General features: G+C 41.5%; 1 protein-coding gene across 2 annotated transcripts; it reads right to left on the reverse strand.

The window, feature by feature from the left end:
- Positions 1 to 624: 624 nt before the first annotated feature.
- On the reverse strand, positions 625 to 15,365 carry pygma (phosphorylase, glycogen, muscle A). Of its 2 annotated transcripts, XR_014625266.1 has the most exons (21): positions 14,820 to 15,118; positions 11,858 to 11,959; positions 11,697 to 11,775; positions 11,401 to 11,504; positions 11,063 to 11,194; positions 10,869 to 10,980; positions 9,596 to 9,678; positions 9,191 to 9,334; positions 8,965 to 9,057; positions 8,535 to 8,681; positions 7,651 to 7,814; positions 4,617 to 4,731; positions 4,354 to 4,455; positions 4,123 to 4,270; positions 3,644 to 3,702; positions 3,400 to 3,541; positions 2,749 to 2,956; positions 2,490 to 2,624; positions 1,976 to 2,042; positions 1,479 to 1,884; positions 625 to 885 (listed from the first exon to the last, which is right to left on the reverse strand). XR_014625266.1 is itself a non-coding variant. In XM_084387783.1 (20 exons), the coding sequence occupies exons 1-20, from the start codon at positions 15,060 to 15,062 to the stop codon at positions 1,735 to 1,737; spliced, it is 2,529 nt and encodes an 842-aa protein (XP_084243909.1). In that variant the 5' UTR covers positions 15,063 to 15,365; the 3' UTR covers positions 625 to 1,734. The 2 variants fall into 2 exon arrangements, 1 of the variants encoding a protein (XP_084243909.1); XM_084387783.1 differs by having other exon boundaries at positions 625 to 1,884; positions 14,820 to 15,365.
- Between the last annotated feature and the right edge of the window lie 761 nt (positions 15,366 to 16,126).

The raw sequence follows: 16,126 nt of genomic DNA on the forward strand, positions 1-16,126 counted from the left end.
AGCCATTTTACACACATTACTGACAATCTTGTCATTTTAAGCATGCTCCTAATCCTTTAAGAACTAACAGCCAAATGCAACAGTGTTTGAGATTGGATTTAATTGGATTTTTTTTCCTTCCAAGTATGCAGTGTTTAACCAGTTTAGATGGGGGGAAAAAACATCTATTGAATTTCAAAACCCAAATATAACATCAAGAACCTTCTTGGATGTGATTTTTCCTCATCTCATTCTGAATATGCAATAGCATCCCAAAAGCATCTTAAGCCTATACAGTGTTGTGGGTAACATTACAAGTAACGCGAGTTACATAATCAGTATATATATATATATATATATAATATAAGTAATAAGTAAAGTAACATATTACTTTTACATTTACAACAAAATATCTTTACATTTGAGTTACTTTTTTAAATAAGTAAGTGCAGAGGTGTTGTGTGCGCTGTCTGAACATGACGGTCATTGTAGTTCTAATCTAATTGTGAGAAGGCATTTACTCAACTCACTTGCACAAAAACAGATTTAGTATACCCCGAAATGAATAAAAACAGTCGAATGCAAACTCAGAATATTATGCAAACCTGCAATAATTAATATGTTAAAGAATACAAATATGCTTTATGTATTTAATCTCACTTTATTAAGCAATGTCTTTGGGGCTGAACTTTCATTTAAATAAACATCACATTTGTGTTTCAAAATAACTTTTTTTGTTGTTATAAAAAAAAAGAGAGAAAAAGTAACGCAAAAGTAATGTAATGCATCACTTTCCAAAAAAGTAACTAACACAACTAGTTACTTTTTAGGGAGTAACACAATACTGTAATGCATAACTTTTAAAAGTAACTTTCCCCAACATTGAGCCTATGTAGATAATAGACCCTGTTTACACCTGGTATTAAGATGCATTTTGGTCGATTGGATCACAAGTGGACAACGCTAAATACAGGTGTAAAAGGGGTCTAAAATGTTTTGAGCTTGTCCAATTTAGACCACTTCCAGAGGTAGTCGAAAATGCATTCGACTGGATTGCTTACATAGTGTAAACGCTCATGTGGTCGAATGTGTTCAAACAGTAGCAAAGACCGCCTACTCTACATCTACTGACCTAAAGCATAAACATTATAGGAAGCGTGCTAGCCAGGCAGGATTTAAACTTTGTTGGCTGGAGACCCAAGTTTGGTTTGAAGATGAAAAACATACCAAGCACAATGTTCTCTCACCATTCCTGATTTCTAACACGGACTCACAGAGCATAAATGAAAGCTGCTGTACTCCGTTTTCTGTCGTCGTCGGGCGTGTTCGTCGAGTTTTTGTCCATTAGATTGAAAAATCAGGACAGAAGTGCTTGAAAGTGGACAAAAGAGATGGGATTAAAACACCAGGTGTAAACAGGTATGTGTCTACCTCGTCTACTTGTTATCCGATCAAACAAAACACATCTTAATACCAGGTGTAAACAGGGCCATATAGACCATGTGTGCCAATAGTTTCTACAATCTACGATGCTTTTGGGAAATACAGCCCTGGTTTTTGCTGAATAATGCTGATATAGATGTTACCTGTTGAACATTGAGTTTGTTGAAGTTATTGATTGTTTGTGAAGTGAATGAGGCAGAAAATGTAAGATTGAAGATTGACAGATTGCGTTCGGGTTGCCATAGAAAGAAAGAGCAAGATTCATGAAGAGGGAACATCTAGCATTGCTCGATCATACAGGTTGTTCTTGGTTTAATTTGGGTCATCAGGTGCAGCAAGCTTCTCCAGACTGGGCTCTACACCCCAGATCTCACGGGCGTACTGGGAGATGGTGCGGTCGCTGGAGAACTTGCCTGAACCGGCGATGTTGAGGATGACTTTCTTGGTCCATTCCTTAGGTTTCTGTCAACAGGAGGATATTTATAAATGATCAAGGTTCATAATTTCTCAATTTGTTTGACAATGTAACAACAAAAACAGTTTGCACACTTACCTTATACAATGCACTGACTTTATCTTGGCATTTAATGTAGTCTTCATAGTCAGCAAACACCTTGAACCTGTGCGGCAAAAAAAAACAGGATTCATATACAAATGTAGTTAAAATATGTTCTACAGCAGCATATTATTTATATTAAAAGGTGTCTATTTCTTTAAAGACCCAGATATAAGATTTTTTGAATGGACTTCAAATAAACTTTCTGTGAGATGAACAGCAAATGATGCGTAAGGTTCAGTAGTTCCTTTAGTTATAAGTTATAATTATCTCCCCATATATATTGTGTATAGTTGTTAAAACGAAGGAAAATACAAATCATTTGGAAAATGAAAGAATTTTGTTTCCAGGATGGATGGCTGCACAATTTTCAATTACAGTAAAAAATAATAATGCCTATCTTGGGAGTTGTATGTTTTCCTTGTACAACAGGGAAAAAATGGTGTCTTTGACTGACTATCTGTGTTTGTGGTAATGTGTACATGAATGTCTCTTGTTCCTATTTGTCTACCTATCATTGTGCATCAGCATGTTGACGATATCCTTGAAGAGGTCTGGCTGTTTTGGGCTGAAGAAACCTCCAGAGATCTGGTCCATGGCTTGCTTCAGCTCTGGAATACGATTGTAGAACTCGGATGCGTTGTATCTGCCAGATGGAAGGAGGTCATGTCACATACAGTACATACATACACCTTGTGAGTGCTTATTATTATATCACAAAATTCGAACAATTTTTATTTAGTATTAAAAATAGTATTTTTTTCCCAAACCCTCTAGCATCCATGGCTTCGACATCCTCCACTCTCATGCCGAAAATAAAGAAATTGTCATCTCCTGCTTCCTCTGCCATCTCCACATTGGCTCCATCCATGGTGCCGATGGTCAGAGCTCCATTCAGCATGAACTTCATGTTACCTGTTCCAGAAGCTTCTGTGCCGGCTGTGGAGATCTGCTCTGACAGGTCAGATGCTGGGATCACTGACAAAAACAAGGATATTCTTCATGAACACATGACTCACACTTTCAGGTGAATATAAGACAGTATAAGTGGCGCTGGAATGAGTTTTAAAGTGAGGAACCGAAGATGGGCAGGTAGAGTTACAATGCTGCAATGTTTTAACCAGCCTGTTACTTTCATTTTTTTATTAATTAATCACATTTAGTATTAACTTAAATTATATTATTAAAATATCAAGGTATGATTAAAAATAAAATAAAATAACTTAAACATTTGAAATTCTCTATTACATTGATCATGTATGTGTTTTATAAATGTAAAAGTGTGTCATGAAATGTTATTTGTGAGGTTTTTGTCTTTGCCAGTGGACAAATGCACATTTCATTTATATGATAACTCCACCTTTACACCTTCCGGCGCCCCTGGATAATATCAAGACACTTCAAATGTTGTAATTTGGCACCTTTCTCAGCAAGGGTAACTCTGTAGTTCTCCAGGAAAATGACTTTGAGGCGGTCGCCCACCACGGGGTCATTGTTTACCACCTCACCAATAGCTGTGATGAGACGAATAATCATTTTAGCTGTGTGGTAGCCTGGAGCAGCCTGGGAAAGATTGAGCAGAGCATTATAACACATAAGACAAAAGAATTAAACATCTTCATGCTAATCTGACTGCATTGGAGTCACTTGACATGGTAAGATTACCTTTCCTCCAATCATAATTGTTCTTGGGGTCCACTGCTTGTTAGGCTCTTTCCTGATACCTGCAAAATAGTGCAGAGAAGACAACCCTGACTAAAAGCAATAGTAAAAAGGGGGGAAGTGTTTAATTGATTTTATTTTATAATATAAAATATTTTATATTTATATATATATGTTTATTTTCTCTTCCAAAACATACACCAGACTGATAGTGATAATGAGAAGGGGACATGAAGGAGTTAAAGGGATAGTTCACCCAAAAGGGAAAATTCTGTCATTATTCCCCCTCAAGTTGTTCCAAACCTGTATAAATTTCTTTGTTCTGCAAAGGAAGATAAGATGCAAAGGACATTCTCCCAAATATCTTCCTTTGCAGAACAAAGAAATGCATACAGGTTTGGAACAACTTGAGAGGGAGTAAATGACAGGATGTTTTTTAATTTTTGGGTGAACTATCCCTTTAAAGTGCAGAAGCCACTCACGGTTGTAGAAAGTGATAATGTGTAGACAGTTGAGCAGCTGCCTCTTATACTCATGGATTCTCTTCACCTGAAGGTCAAACATTGAGTTGGGGTTGATCTTTACTTTGTAGTGCTCTTCCAGGTGCACAGCGAACTTCAGCTTGTTCTCCTGGAAGAGGTGTGAACATCAAGATTTTAAATTCCAAAACCCACTGGGTAGTTGATATGGTCCACATTTTCATAATTTCTAACCTGTTTAACTTTGGCGATATCTCGAATGAAAGCCTCATCGTTGACAAAATTACGAAGCTTTTGCAGCTGATCCAGATCACGAATGAAGTCCTCCCCGATTCTCTAAGATTTGAGCAGGCCAAAGAAAGTCAGAGCAGGAATATGACTATCACACCATGACATTACACATTATATAAAAGTGCAATTAGTGCAGACACAGCTGCTGTCACAGTCGCAGTCAGTTATGTTAATAAACAACAAATGAAGTTATGAAGCTCACCAACCTCTGCAATGACCTCAGCCAGACCAGGGTTGCACATCACCAACCAACGGCGAGGGGTGATACCATTGGTTTTGTTCTGGAACTTTTTTGGATCCATCTCAAAGAAGTCTTTGAATCTATTTAGTAAAGGAATAGGGTCATTATTTACTCACCCTCATGTCATTAGAAACTAGTAGAAATTTAAGTCAATTATTCACTGAGAACGACTGTGTCACATTCACCGTCTGTCATCGTCCTGTCTGCACTACAGTTCCCAGAATCCTCCTTGTTCTCACTCCCTTCATTACCCGCCTGTTCGTCATCATCATCATCTGCATCACCTGTCTTGTGTTCATCTGTCTGTGTATTTAAGTTCCTTCTGTTCACTCATCACTTGTCGGTCAATGTTTAATGTTAGGTTCCTGTTCTGAGCACACGCTCCCTGTTTTTTGTGTATCTGTTATATTTGAGAATTAAAACCTTGGAATACTTCATCTTCGAGTTCGCCTCCTACTTCATCCCACCCAAGAAGCCTGACAGATTGACCGACCATAAAAAAAAAAAAAGAAAAGATGGGGAGATTGATTGCGGGGATCCTCTGGCCCCGAGCTCGTAAGCTGGTGTCGAACAGTGCAGACCTGGCTTTGAAGATGTTCGACCCAGCCTTCATGTCAGTCAGAAAAGCCATTGAATATGCCGGTCCAGTCGAGCCTGCACTTCACGCCAGTCCAGCCGAGCCTGCACTTCACGTCAGTTCAGCCGAGCCTGCACTTCACGCCAGTCCAGCGGAGCCAGCACTTCACGCCAGTCCAGCCGAGCCTGCACTTCACGCCAGATCTGCCGGAGCCAAGGCAGTATGCGTCATGCCCGCCGCCCCTGAGACTGACAGCGTCATGCCCGCAGAGATTTTATTTTCTTTTATTCCGCCGAGCTTGAAGCTCCCTTCGCCGCTGGTTCCGTCCAGCTCAAAGCTTTCTTCGCCGCTGGTCCTGCCCAGCTCAGAGCCCTCTTCGCCGCTGGTCCTGTCCAGCTCAAAGCCCTCTTCGCCGCTGGTCCTGCCCAGCTCAGAGCCCTCTTTGCCGCTGGTCCTGCCCAGCTCAGAGCCCTCTTCGCCGCTGGTCCCGCCCAGCTCAAAGCTTTCTTCGCCGCTGGTCCTGCCCAGCTCAGAGCCCTCTTCGCCGCTGGTCCCGTCCAGCCCAGAGCCCTCTTCGCCGCTGGTCCCGTCCAGCCCAGAGCCCTCTTCGCCGCTGGTCCCGCCCAGCTCAGAGCCCTCTTCGCCGCTGGTTCCGCCCAGCTCAGAGCCCTCTTCGCCGCTGGTTCCGCCCAGCTCAGAGCCCTCTTCGCCGCTGGTTCCGCCCAGCTCAGAGCCCTCTTCGCCGCTGGTTCCGCCCAGCTCAGAGCCCTCTTCGCCGCTGGTTCCGCCCAGCTCAGAGCCCTCTTCGCCGCTGGTCCTGCCCAGCACAAAGCCCTCATCGCTGGATCTGCCCAGCACAAAGCCCTCATCGCTGGATCTGCCCAGCACAAAGCCCTCATCGCTGGATCTGCCCAGCACAAAGCCCTCATCGCTGGATCTGCCCAGCACAAAGCCCTCATCGCTGGATCTGCCCAGCACAAAGCCCTCGTCGCTGGATCTGCCCAGCACAAAGCCCTCGTCGCTGGATCTGCCCAGCACCGAGCCCTCGTCGCTGGATCTGCCCAGCACCGAGCCCTCGTCGCTGGATCTGCCCAGCACCGAGCCCTCGTCGCTGGATCTGCCCAGCACCGAGCCCTCGTCGCTGGATCTGCCCAGCACCGAGCCCTCTCTAGTACCCGGGACTTTTCCCAAGTATTTTTTGGGGGGGGGCCATAGGGCTCCGCCATGGCCACCTGAAGGGTCTTCACCACCATGGCCACCTGAAGGGTCTTCACCACCATGGCCACCTGAAGGGTCTTCACCGCCGTGGCCACCTGAAGGGTCTTCTCCGCCGTGGCCACCTGAAGGGTCTTCACCGCCGTGGCCACCTGAAGGGTCTTCTCCGCCATGGCCACCCGAAGGGTCTTCTCCGCCATGGCCACCCGAAGGGTCTTCTCCGCCATGGCCACCCGAAGGGTCCGCACCGCCTTGGCCACCCGAAGGGTCCGGACCGCCATGGCCACCCGAAGGGTCCTCACTGCCGTGGTCGCCTGAGGGGACATCACCGCCCTGGCCACCCGAAGGGTCCTCTCCGCCGTGGCCACCCGAAGGGTCCTCACCGCCGTGGCCGCCCGAGGGGTCGTCTCTGTCCTGGCCACGCCCACAGCCTGCTCCACCGTGACCACACCCACAGTCTGCTCCGCCCTGGAGGCTTCCTGCCTTGTCTCCCTTGCCTTGTCTTCCCCGTCAGCCTCCAGGGCGCCCACCCTCCCACCCCTTTGGTCTTTCTACGGCGCGAGGACGCGCCTACCGGGAGGGGGGAGTAATGTCACATTCACCGTCTGTCATCGTCCTGTCTGCACTACAGTTCCCAGAATCCTCCTTGTTTCCACACCTGTTCTCACTCCCTTCATTACCCGCCTGTTCGTCATCATCATCATCTGCATCACCTGTCTTGTGTTCATCTGTCTGTGTATTTAAGTTCCTTCTGTTCACTCATCACTTGTCGGTCAATGTTTAATGTTAGGTTCCTGTTCTGAGCACACGCTCCCTGTTTTTTGTGTATCTGTTATATTTGAGAATTAAAACCTTGGAATACTTCATCTTCGAGTTCGCCTCCTACTTCATCCCACCCAAGAAGCCTGACAGACTGTGACCGGGTGATTTGTAAAAACATTTCATTAACAAATCATTCAGTCTGTTTAGTGAACCGTATAAACTGCACAATCTCAAAACAAAAATTTGTTCACTGATTCAATTCGCAAGTTCAGTTCACTGACTTCAATGACTTAAATGTCAGACTATCGAGGAACAGAAAGCTGTCATATGACATATCGTGTGAATTGTCATTTATACAATTTCTTTAATACCACAAGTTAGTTAAGATTGTATGTAAAGATCTGTGATTAACATGGTTTGTCTGTATGTGTGTTTGAATACATACATGGTGGCTTTGAGGATGTCGGAGTGGATACGTGCCACACCGTTGACTGCATGAGAGCCAACAATGCACAGATGAGCCATGTTGACTCTCTTCATTCCATCCTCCTCAATGAGAGACATGCGGCGCATACGGTCCATATCACCGGGGTACAGAGAGGACACGCGCTATAAAAACAAACAGAGTGTTCTGTATACAACACGCTTACAAAACACGCTTTTTGATGTTACGGTATCTATCAGCAGGAAAGAAATACTTTTATTAACCAAGGATGCGTTAAATTGAACAGAAGTGACAGTAAAGACTTCTATCATGTTACAAAATATTGTCAAAAATAGTGTTCTTTCGAACTTTCTATTCATCAAATAATTGTGGAAAACTAGTACTGTCAAATCGATTAATCGTGATTAATCGCATCTAACATAAAAGTTTGTGTTTATATAATATATGTGTGTGACATATATATATAAATATATATGTACAGTATGTATGCTTATGTACAGAATATGTATATATCTATACATCTGTTAGATGCGATTAATCGCGATTAATTGATTTGACAGCACTAGTTTTTCTTGAGCAGCAAATCAGCATATTAGAATGATTTCTGAAGGATCATGTGACACTGTGATGATGCTGAAAATTCTGCTTTGCCATCACAGGAATAAATTACATTTTAAAATGTATTGAAATAGAAAATAATTATTTTAAATTGTAACAATATTTCACAATAATAGTTTTAACTGTATTTTAGATCAAGTACGGATCAAAGCATTAAAAGATTTGCTTAAAAATCTCACAGACCCAAAACTTTTGAACGGCCAAATCTTGGCTCTCTGGTGTAGTGTAAAAGTGTGTTATAGTTTTGTGTTGTGTTGAAGCTGGACCTCCATGTGGCGGCGGTTGATTTCGTAGATGATCTCGAGGTGCCGGGGCAGCAGGGACTGGAAGAGGTCAATAGGCCAGCGTTCCAGAGCCTCAGGCAGCACAGTGTGGTTGGTGTAGGCACAGGTCCTAACGCAGATGTCCCATGCCTGCAGAGAGTGAGGGAGTTTACACAGTTTGGCTTACAACTTATCCAGTAGACTTCATTTATATCAAGAGTAACTTGGGATTTTAAAACACTTTTATTTAATGTTAACTATAAATAAGGAACAAAACAAATATCATTTTAAAAGTAACATAGTGAATGTAATGATGGTGTTGTTCACTGTTCAATATCATTTTTGAGATCTGAGCATGTCTGTACTCTGTCGCCCTCTAGAGTTATGAGTCTGTGGCCTTTTAGTGCTGTATGAAACTTCACAAATCTCAAACCTTCTCCCAAGCTAATTTTTCCTCATCAACCAGCACTCTCATCAGCTCAGGGATGGCTAAGGCAGGGTGAGTGTCGTTTAGCTGAATGGCCACCTGAAAGCAGTCAAACAAAAGAAGATCAAGAAAAGCAGAGCTGTGACACCCACACCTTTCGTCAAGACACACATCTTTCAATGAGACTTTAGAAGATCTTCATATATGTATAAGATAGGTGAACGGAGCTGACCTTGTCAGGCAGAGTGTTGAAGTCTGTGCGGACAATATCCCTGGAGCCGAACTTGGAAACCTTGAAGCGGCGGATGATGTCTTGGAGAGTCGCAGCCACTACAAAGTACTCCTGCTTCAATCTGAGCTCCTTACCCTCAAAAAACTACAAGACAGGGACCGAAAGCTTCAGGCAGGTGCTTAAAGACCACTTGTGTCAAAACTATGGCTGTCCTTAATGGAATAGTTGACCCAGAGATTGAATGGTATTATGATGCTTTTGAGGCCCTTTTTAAAGTTTGAAAGTCTCAGTCTTTATACATTGTAAAAGCAAACAGCATCTTCCTCAAAATTTAAATATTGACTGAATGTTAATTTTTGGGTGAACTTTTCCTTTAAATTAAGGACCTATTGTGTGTTTACTGACGTTGTCATTGGGGTAGAGCACACGAGAGATGTTCTCAGCCAGGTTCCTGTCCAGCACGGCCTGAATGTAGCCACCAACATTAACTGAGGATGGAAGGAGAACATGTAAGACAGAGTCCAGATTGGATGGTTTAAGTCAGGGGTGTGCAAACCTGCTCCTGGAGGGCCACTGTCCTGCAAAGTATAGCTCCAACTTGCCTCAACACACCTGCCTGGAAGTTTCTAGAATGCCTTGTAAGAACTAGATTAGCTGGTTTTGGTGTGTCTATTTGGTATATATATATAGCACCACATTTATATAGAATTTTGTACAATTGATTTCTTTAAATACTATTCTATTTACAGTATTAAACATGAAAAAAGTGTCAGTGTCGCTTTAAATTAGATTTACAACTTCAATTTCTACTATAAAGCAATGTGTTCATGTTTTACTCATGTTTGACCTCGACCACCTGAACAAAATAAATGAACCAGATAGGACTTCCACATCAAAGATGGCAGAGCCTCAGAGCCACACTATTACATCAAAGCTACTTAAAGGCAAGCCTACAAGCGTTACGCCTGTTAACGCTATGGAACACAGAGAAGGAGACCAGAGGCCTTTTTTTTTTATGGATGTCAATGGAAGAAAGTCTTCACTACACTGAGAAAACGGCTTTTGTGGGAAAACGGCTTATCATTTAACGACTCTACGGCCTATTGGCTAATCTTCAACATATTTGCTCTTAAACATTTGTTTTGTACTTGATCTGTTTTTAGAGTTTAGAGTTAGTGCTGTTTTATAAAAGAAGTCACAAACAACAGCGTGACAGGTAGGATTCAGTTTACATTAATTTATATGGTATTCACAAACAGTGACTGACTGACAGTGGCGCAACTCTGAACGAAACTAAACGACGTCAAGGCTGTAATGTGATTGGTTATTAAGGCACACGTGATCCAAGTTAGCCGTAACGCTTTCTCCAATGGTAGAGCCACGTATCTCCCAATAATAAGACCATCTCTGCTATTACATCATCACCACAAACCAGTGGTAGTTTTAAAGGCGTTTACTGGCCAGAGAGAACTTTTGCGGGAAGTTCACTTTGGCAAGTAGTTTCAAACTCCCAAAAACGAGCTCCAAACTAACTTAGTTTTGGCCTGATTTTGTTGGAGATGACCTCACACCTGTTCGTTCTTCAATTACGCTTGAAGTATATTGGGCTTTTGTATGCTGGTTAGTATGGTCTAGGCTGGTGTTTTCAGCATGTATGATAACAGTCACTGGCACTCACAGTCTTTCAGGTTGAAATCGCATGGGGCTTTAGCAGACCACAGCCTCATGGTGTTTACGATGTTGTTTCTGTATCCGGGTACAGGGGTGTCGTAGGGCAAAGCCAAGACAACCTGGGTAAACAATATAAAAGGGGTTTATAAATATAGTATTAACACACTCAAACGTAAAGCTTTATGAATGGTGATGCTATACCTGAGTATCAACCCATTTCACTCCATCTGGGTGATGCTCTGTCCTGCCATAAAAGTGCACTGGACGCATATATTCTGGACGGGCTTTCTCCCATGGGTTACCGTAGCGGAGCCAGTCGTCTGCCTCTTCAACCTGTCGATCATTGATATTATACGGATTTCAAGATATGTGCAGAGTAAACATGTTTAATTAAGTAATATTTATGCATGTTTACAAATGGAAAATGGTTGCTAGGCAGTTGTTTAGAAATAGCAAGCACCATTAATTCATTGGGGTTTGTTTATCTTTTCTTTTTGTTTTTCAAATCAAGTCAAACTATTAAAGGTCATTTAAACTACCTGCCAGCCATTGCTGATTTTCTGGTTGAAGATACCAAATTCATAACGAATTCCGTAACCGTAGGCAGCCAGGCCAAGAGAGGCCATAGAGTCCAGAAAGCAAGCTAACAGAAAGAGAGAGAGACCAAGGGCGACTTTTCAGAAACAGATTTATCATGCTTGAGAAAGGTTCTGTAGCTTTGAAAGTTTCAAAATCAGGCTGTTCCACTATTCTCTGACTTTCTTGTGCAAAGTTTAAAAAATCCATATAGTTAGAATGATGGTTTCTCTTTCAAACCTAAGGTCAGATTACTCACCAGCAAGACGGCCAAGGCCTCCATTTCCCAGTCCAGCATCTTCCTCCATCTCCTGCAGCTCTTCCATGTCCAGACCCAGCTGTGGAACAAGGTGTGTAATCATTAATTGGTTTCAAAACAATAATCTAAAGCAATACACTGGCTTCGTTGTGTTGTCTTACCTGATATGTGGCTTCATCACAAGCGTTCTCCAGGGCCAGGTTCACCATAGTGTTCTGCAAGGTACGGCCCATGTAGAACTCCAGGGAAAGGTAATATACTCGCTAACAGACACAAGAAGGATAAGACAGAGTTAGTCAGGAGTCATTCGTTGTTTGTGTTTATTATTAGGGGTTAAAGCACGTAGTGGTGAAACCCTATTGTAATTGTTAAAGTTTCCAAGGATCAGCTAAAAGTGATCAGGCAGACCAAACAGCAAGTCCAAACCCGCCTACAACATCATCGAGGCTCACCCCAAGTGGCCTGATGGTGGTGCGATAGCGAGCAAAAGTATGGAATGGCTCATAACTCCTAAACTGTTTGTCGCAGACTCAAGTGTCTTAAATCATTGGAATCCTTGGCTCAAGGCATATTTGAAAAACCTACTTGCTTACTAGTCCTAGGTTTTTTGAAAAAAAAAGGTCAACATTTAAATTCACGTCAGTGACGGGACGTCAAAATGTTTGAAGTGGGCATGACCACTTCTACAAAAACGGCTATCCCTCTTGAATGGAATAAGATAATTTCACCAAACTTGGTACATCTATGTATTGGGCTCAGTCTGTGGTAGCATGAAAAAGGATGCAGTGACTGGCCACTTAGTGGCAACTATAAAATAAAAAATAAAAAACAACAACATGAAAACGGTTATATCTATTATGCCACAGTCAGTACGATGGACTTGAAAACTGGTATGTGGTGTTTTTGTCCAAGGTGCCATGGATTGTCTATGAGGACATTCACTCATCTCACAAAACATGGATGCCGTCGGCCAATGAATTTCGAGCAGCATACCAATACATTTGTGATGAGAAATGCAATAATTTGTTACATTTTGCATGGCACCGAACTTTTTCTGCAGCAGTTTATTTCTGCTACTAAAGAAGTCGCCATCTACAGGGCATTGAAGGTACTATTTCTTGTGCATTTTGCCGTTACTCACCCAAACTTGTCAACAAGGCTACTTTACGTGAAGTGCATTGGTAGATAGTTGCTGAACCGTGTTTCATATACGAGAACAAGCAGCCGGTGAAACAGCTCAAACATGCAATTTAGTCTGGGACTAGGCTTAAGCCTCATCTGTGAAACCGGCGGTATGACATTTAAGAGTGACTTGTAATGGAGTCATTTTTGCTCTAAGGTATCAGTACTGTTAATCAGCCATGGTTTCCAGGTACTCTTTACAACTCTGACATGAACTTTGAGCAATTATTTTTTTAAGCATTTATTAATCTTTAATGTTAGAAAAAATATAAAGGTTTATTTACATCAAAATTAACATCAATAAATATGAATAAATGATGTAGAAGTATTCTTCATTGTTAGTTCATGTTAACTAGTGAAGTTAATTTAAACCTTACTGTAGTGTTAATATTTCTTTATATAAATATATATAAGGAACATGTTATTGCTTTGTAGGTTATGTAATTTCAATATATTGATTTGGGGTTACCAAGTTAAGCTCTCCATGGACCATCCTCCGCCCGGGCACTATTTTTAGACTTTATTAAGGACTATTTTAATACTTTCTGGCAGAGGGATAATTTAACGCATGGCAATCCGATACCATCCCTGTTGTAGCCTTTGACATTTTAGGCCTTCCTTTGGTGTTGGGTATGAAAAGCAAGAGAGAGAAAGAGACAGTGGAGGTGAGTGTGGGTGTGTGGTGGCACGACGGGCTGAAACAGACTAGTCAGAGATTGGGGAAGGTCAGTGGTGTTATATAACAGTGGCATTTTGACTCCAGCAAAAATAACCAGCAGTGAGGTCAGCAGAAAAGGTTACAGAGTATGTAATATTATTCTGTAAAGCAGCAAATGAAGAAGTTCTGAATGCAGACCAGCGTGTTGTGCAAGTTTTTAATGATGTTAAAAACTATGAAACAGATGGCAATGTCCAGGTAAACCACAAACTTCTGCCCACACCAGCAGTTCCTTAGCATCCAAAAGCTTTGAACTCAAGAAACTTAGACAAGGTTTCTCACATCACTTCCACAATCACATTTTCACGGAAACAGTCATGAGCCTCATTGGAGCTCTAATGTTTGAGGAGCAGGAGCAGGAGCAGAATAAAACTCTCTAAAGATGTCATTTTTTATTTATGGTATTTCCTGTAAAAAGTTTGTATCGTCTTTATAACTCTGATTTATTATGAGGCTGAATTACACACCTCTTCCCATATAGGTTTCTACAGTGACCTTTCTTTTAGGGAGCAACTTTTGACCTTTATATCCTAGACACCAATTCCATCCAGGGATTTCGAGCTAGGAGAGGAAAAGGTCAGGGATGCTGAGTGGTTTCATCTCCTGTCATCCGATTCAGATTTTGATGCCTTGAGTACTGACACATTCTTGTTTGACTTTTACTGCTGCTTGATCTTTTTAATATTTACAAAAGGTCCCTCTAATATCCTTTCAATGAAATACAATAAGCTGTAAATCAGATCAAATATTATATAAATATAGATGTTTAATATAAATCAAGATGCTTTATGCATGCACACGACAGGATGCATTAATCTGGAGATGCACTTTTTGTGCTAGTAATGTACAGATCATGCTATTGATCAGCTAAAATATTCATTCATTTTCCCTAAATTGAGGTCTGCAGGTTAATGCCAGTCAAAGTCATTGCAGAAATTACATTAGACTACCAAAGATGTGTTACATTATACATATAAGTGAATCCTGATTATATTTAGCAGAGGGTGCTGCTGATCCTAAAGAGCTCTCAAGAAGGGGTCAGAAAAGGTCAACAATGCTGTGGTCAAGCAGAGCATCGCCTCTGCACAGATGCCATGTTATTAGAGATGCATTGACGGATGTAGTTATTAATTGCGTACAAGTCTTTGGTTTTGGTGCAGTAGTGTCATGCATGGACTTGCTTTTGCTTTGGTAGCCCACACTCTCGACATGCATGCACTTACTTTGGGGTCTTTCTCGTAATAATGCTGCTGTGTTCTGATCCATCTGCCTACCAAGTGGTCTCTGACTGTGTGCGCGAGCGCAAAGTAATAATCCCGTTTGGTGGATACGTTCCTGTCCTTTACCAGCGTGAAATGCAAATGACGATTAAAGTTTTTCTTTAAGTCCGACACATTCTCCACACCGGCGAGCCCCTTCACAGAAATCTGCTTCTTCTTGTCGTGGTCTGACAGTGGTTTGGACATGGTGACAGCAGTCTCGTCTTCGTATCAGGTAAGAGTGTAAAACACCAGACCTCACACCCATGCCTCGTTGACGGCTCTCCTTATTTAAAGTCTCCCTCATGAATATGAATTAGTGGGCGGAGTCGGCGCGTAGCCATCATCCAATTACGTTTTCAATCTAAGTTTACGCTTTTTAAACAAGAAGAGACGGTGTTTTCTTTTTAACGCAGCTGTTACATACGATGTACAACTAAGTGTAAATTAGCCTATTGATAAATACCAGTATTTTGAGTTGAACAGCAACTCGTACAATAGCTTGAGTGTGCAGAACTCATGGAGCCCAAGACATTAATAGCTGCAATGACCCAGCTCAAAGGCCATGATATTTAAACGGCATGCGGCTCACATATTTCGATATAACAGCTGAGCACCACAGCATCTGGATACAGCACCACACATGAATTCTTAATCTAAAACACAAAATAAGCAATAAAACAATCAGTTCTTAATAGATATCTTACTAATTTACATTGCACTGAATATAATCTAAATGTACACTTACATTTAAGATAAATATAAGGCAGTACAAGCAGTGGGAGTTTTTTTTTTTTTTTTTTTTTGTGCAAATATTTTTATATCCTAAATCACAATCCTACCTCCAATTTGATTCCTAATTAAACACCACTAATTTCTCCTTATTCCATTAGGTTTAGGTTTTAACATTGAAACATTGTTAAAAAAAAAAAAAAAAAGTTAACAAATGAGACATTAAGCATATGCATATGTTACTTGTTTGTTTGTTTTTCAATTTCAATAAAGCACGTTTTTTGAAATTTTGGTCAATACAAACTTCAGTAGAGTGAGAAATTAAAGTATATGACAATATGTGGCCACTGAGGGGAGCCAACACAACTTGTTAAAGTTCAAGTTGATCACACCCTCAGAACTGGATAGTGGATGTGTGAAATAGTTTGTGTCCATGCTTTATTATCACAGTCCTGTAATGCTCAGACTTACCATTTAAACAAACAAAGTCACAGTTATCCTTAATAATTCTCAAAAAGTTACATTTACTTGAGAAGCCA

The sequence above is a fragment of the Rutilus rutilus genome, assembly GCF_951802725.1.
Source record: "Rutilus rutilus genome assembly, chromosome: 18".
Lineage (NCBI taxonomy): Eukaryota > Metazoa > Chordata > Actinopteri > Cypriniformes > Leuciscidae > Rutilus > Rutilus rutilus.

Coding starts and splice junctions, on each gene's coding strand:
- pygma (XM_084387783.1), bottom strand. CDS start 15,062: ATGTCCAAACCACTGTCAGACCACGACAAGAAGAAGCAGATTTCTGTG. Junction 11,195..11,400: donor AAATCAGCAATGGCTGGCAG/GTAGTTTAAATG, acceptor AATGATCGACAG/GTTGAAGAGGCAGACGACTG. Junction 10,981..11,062: donor TGAAATGGGTTGATACTCAG/GTATAGCATCAC, acceptor TTGTTTACCCAG/GTTGTCTTGGCTTTGCCCTA.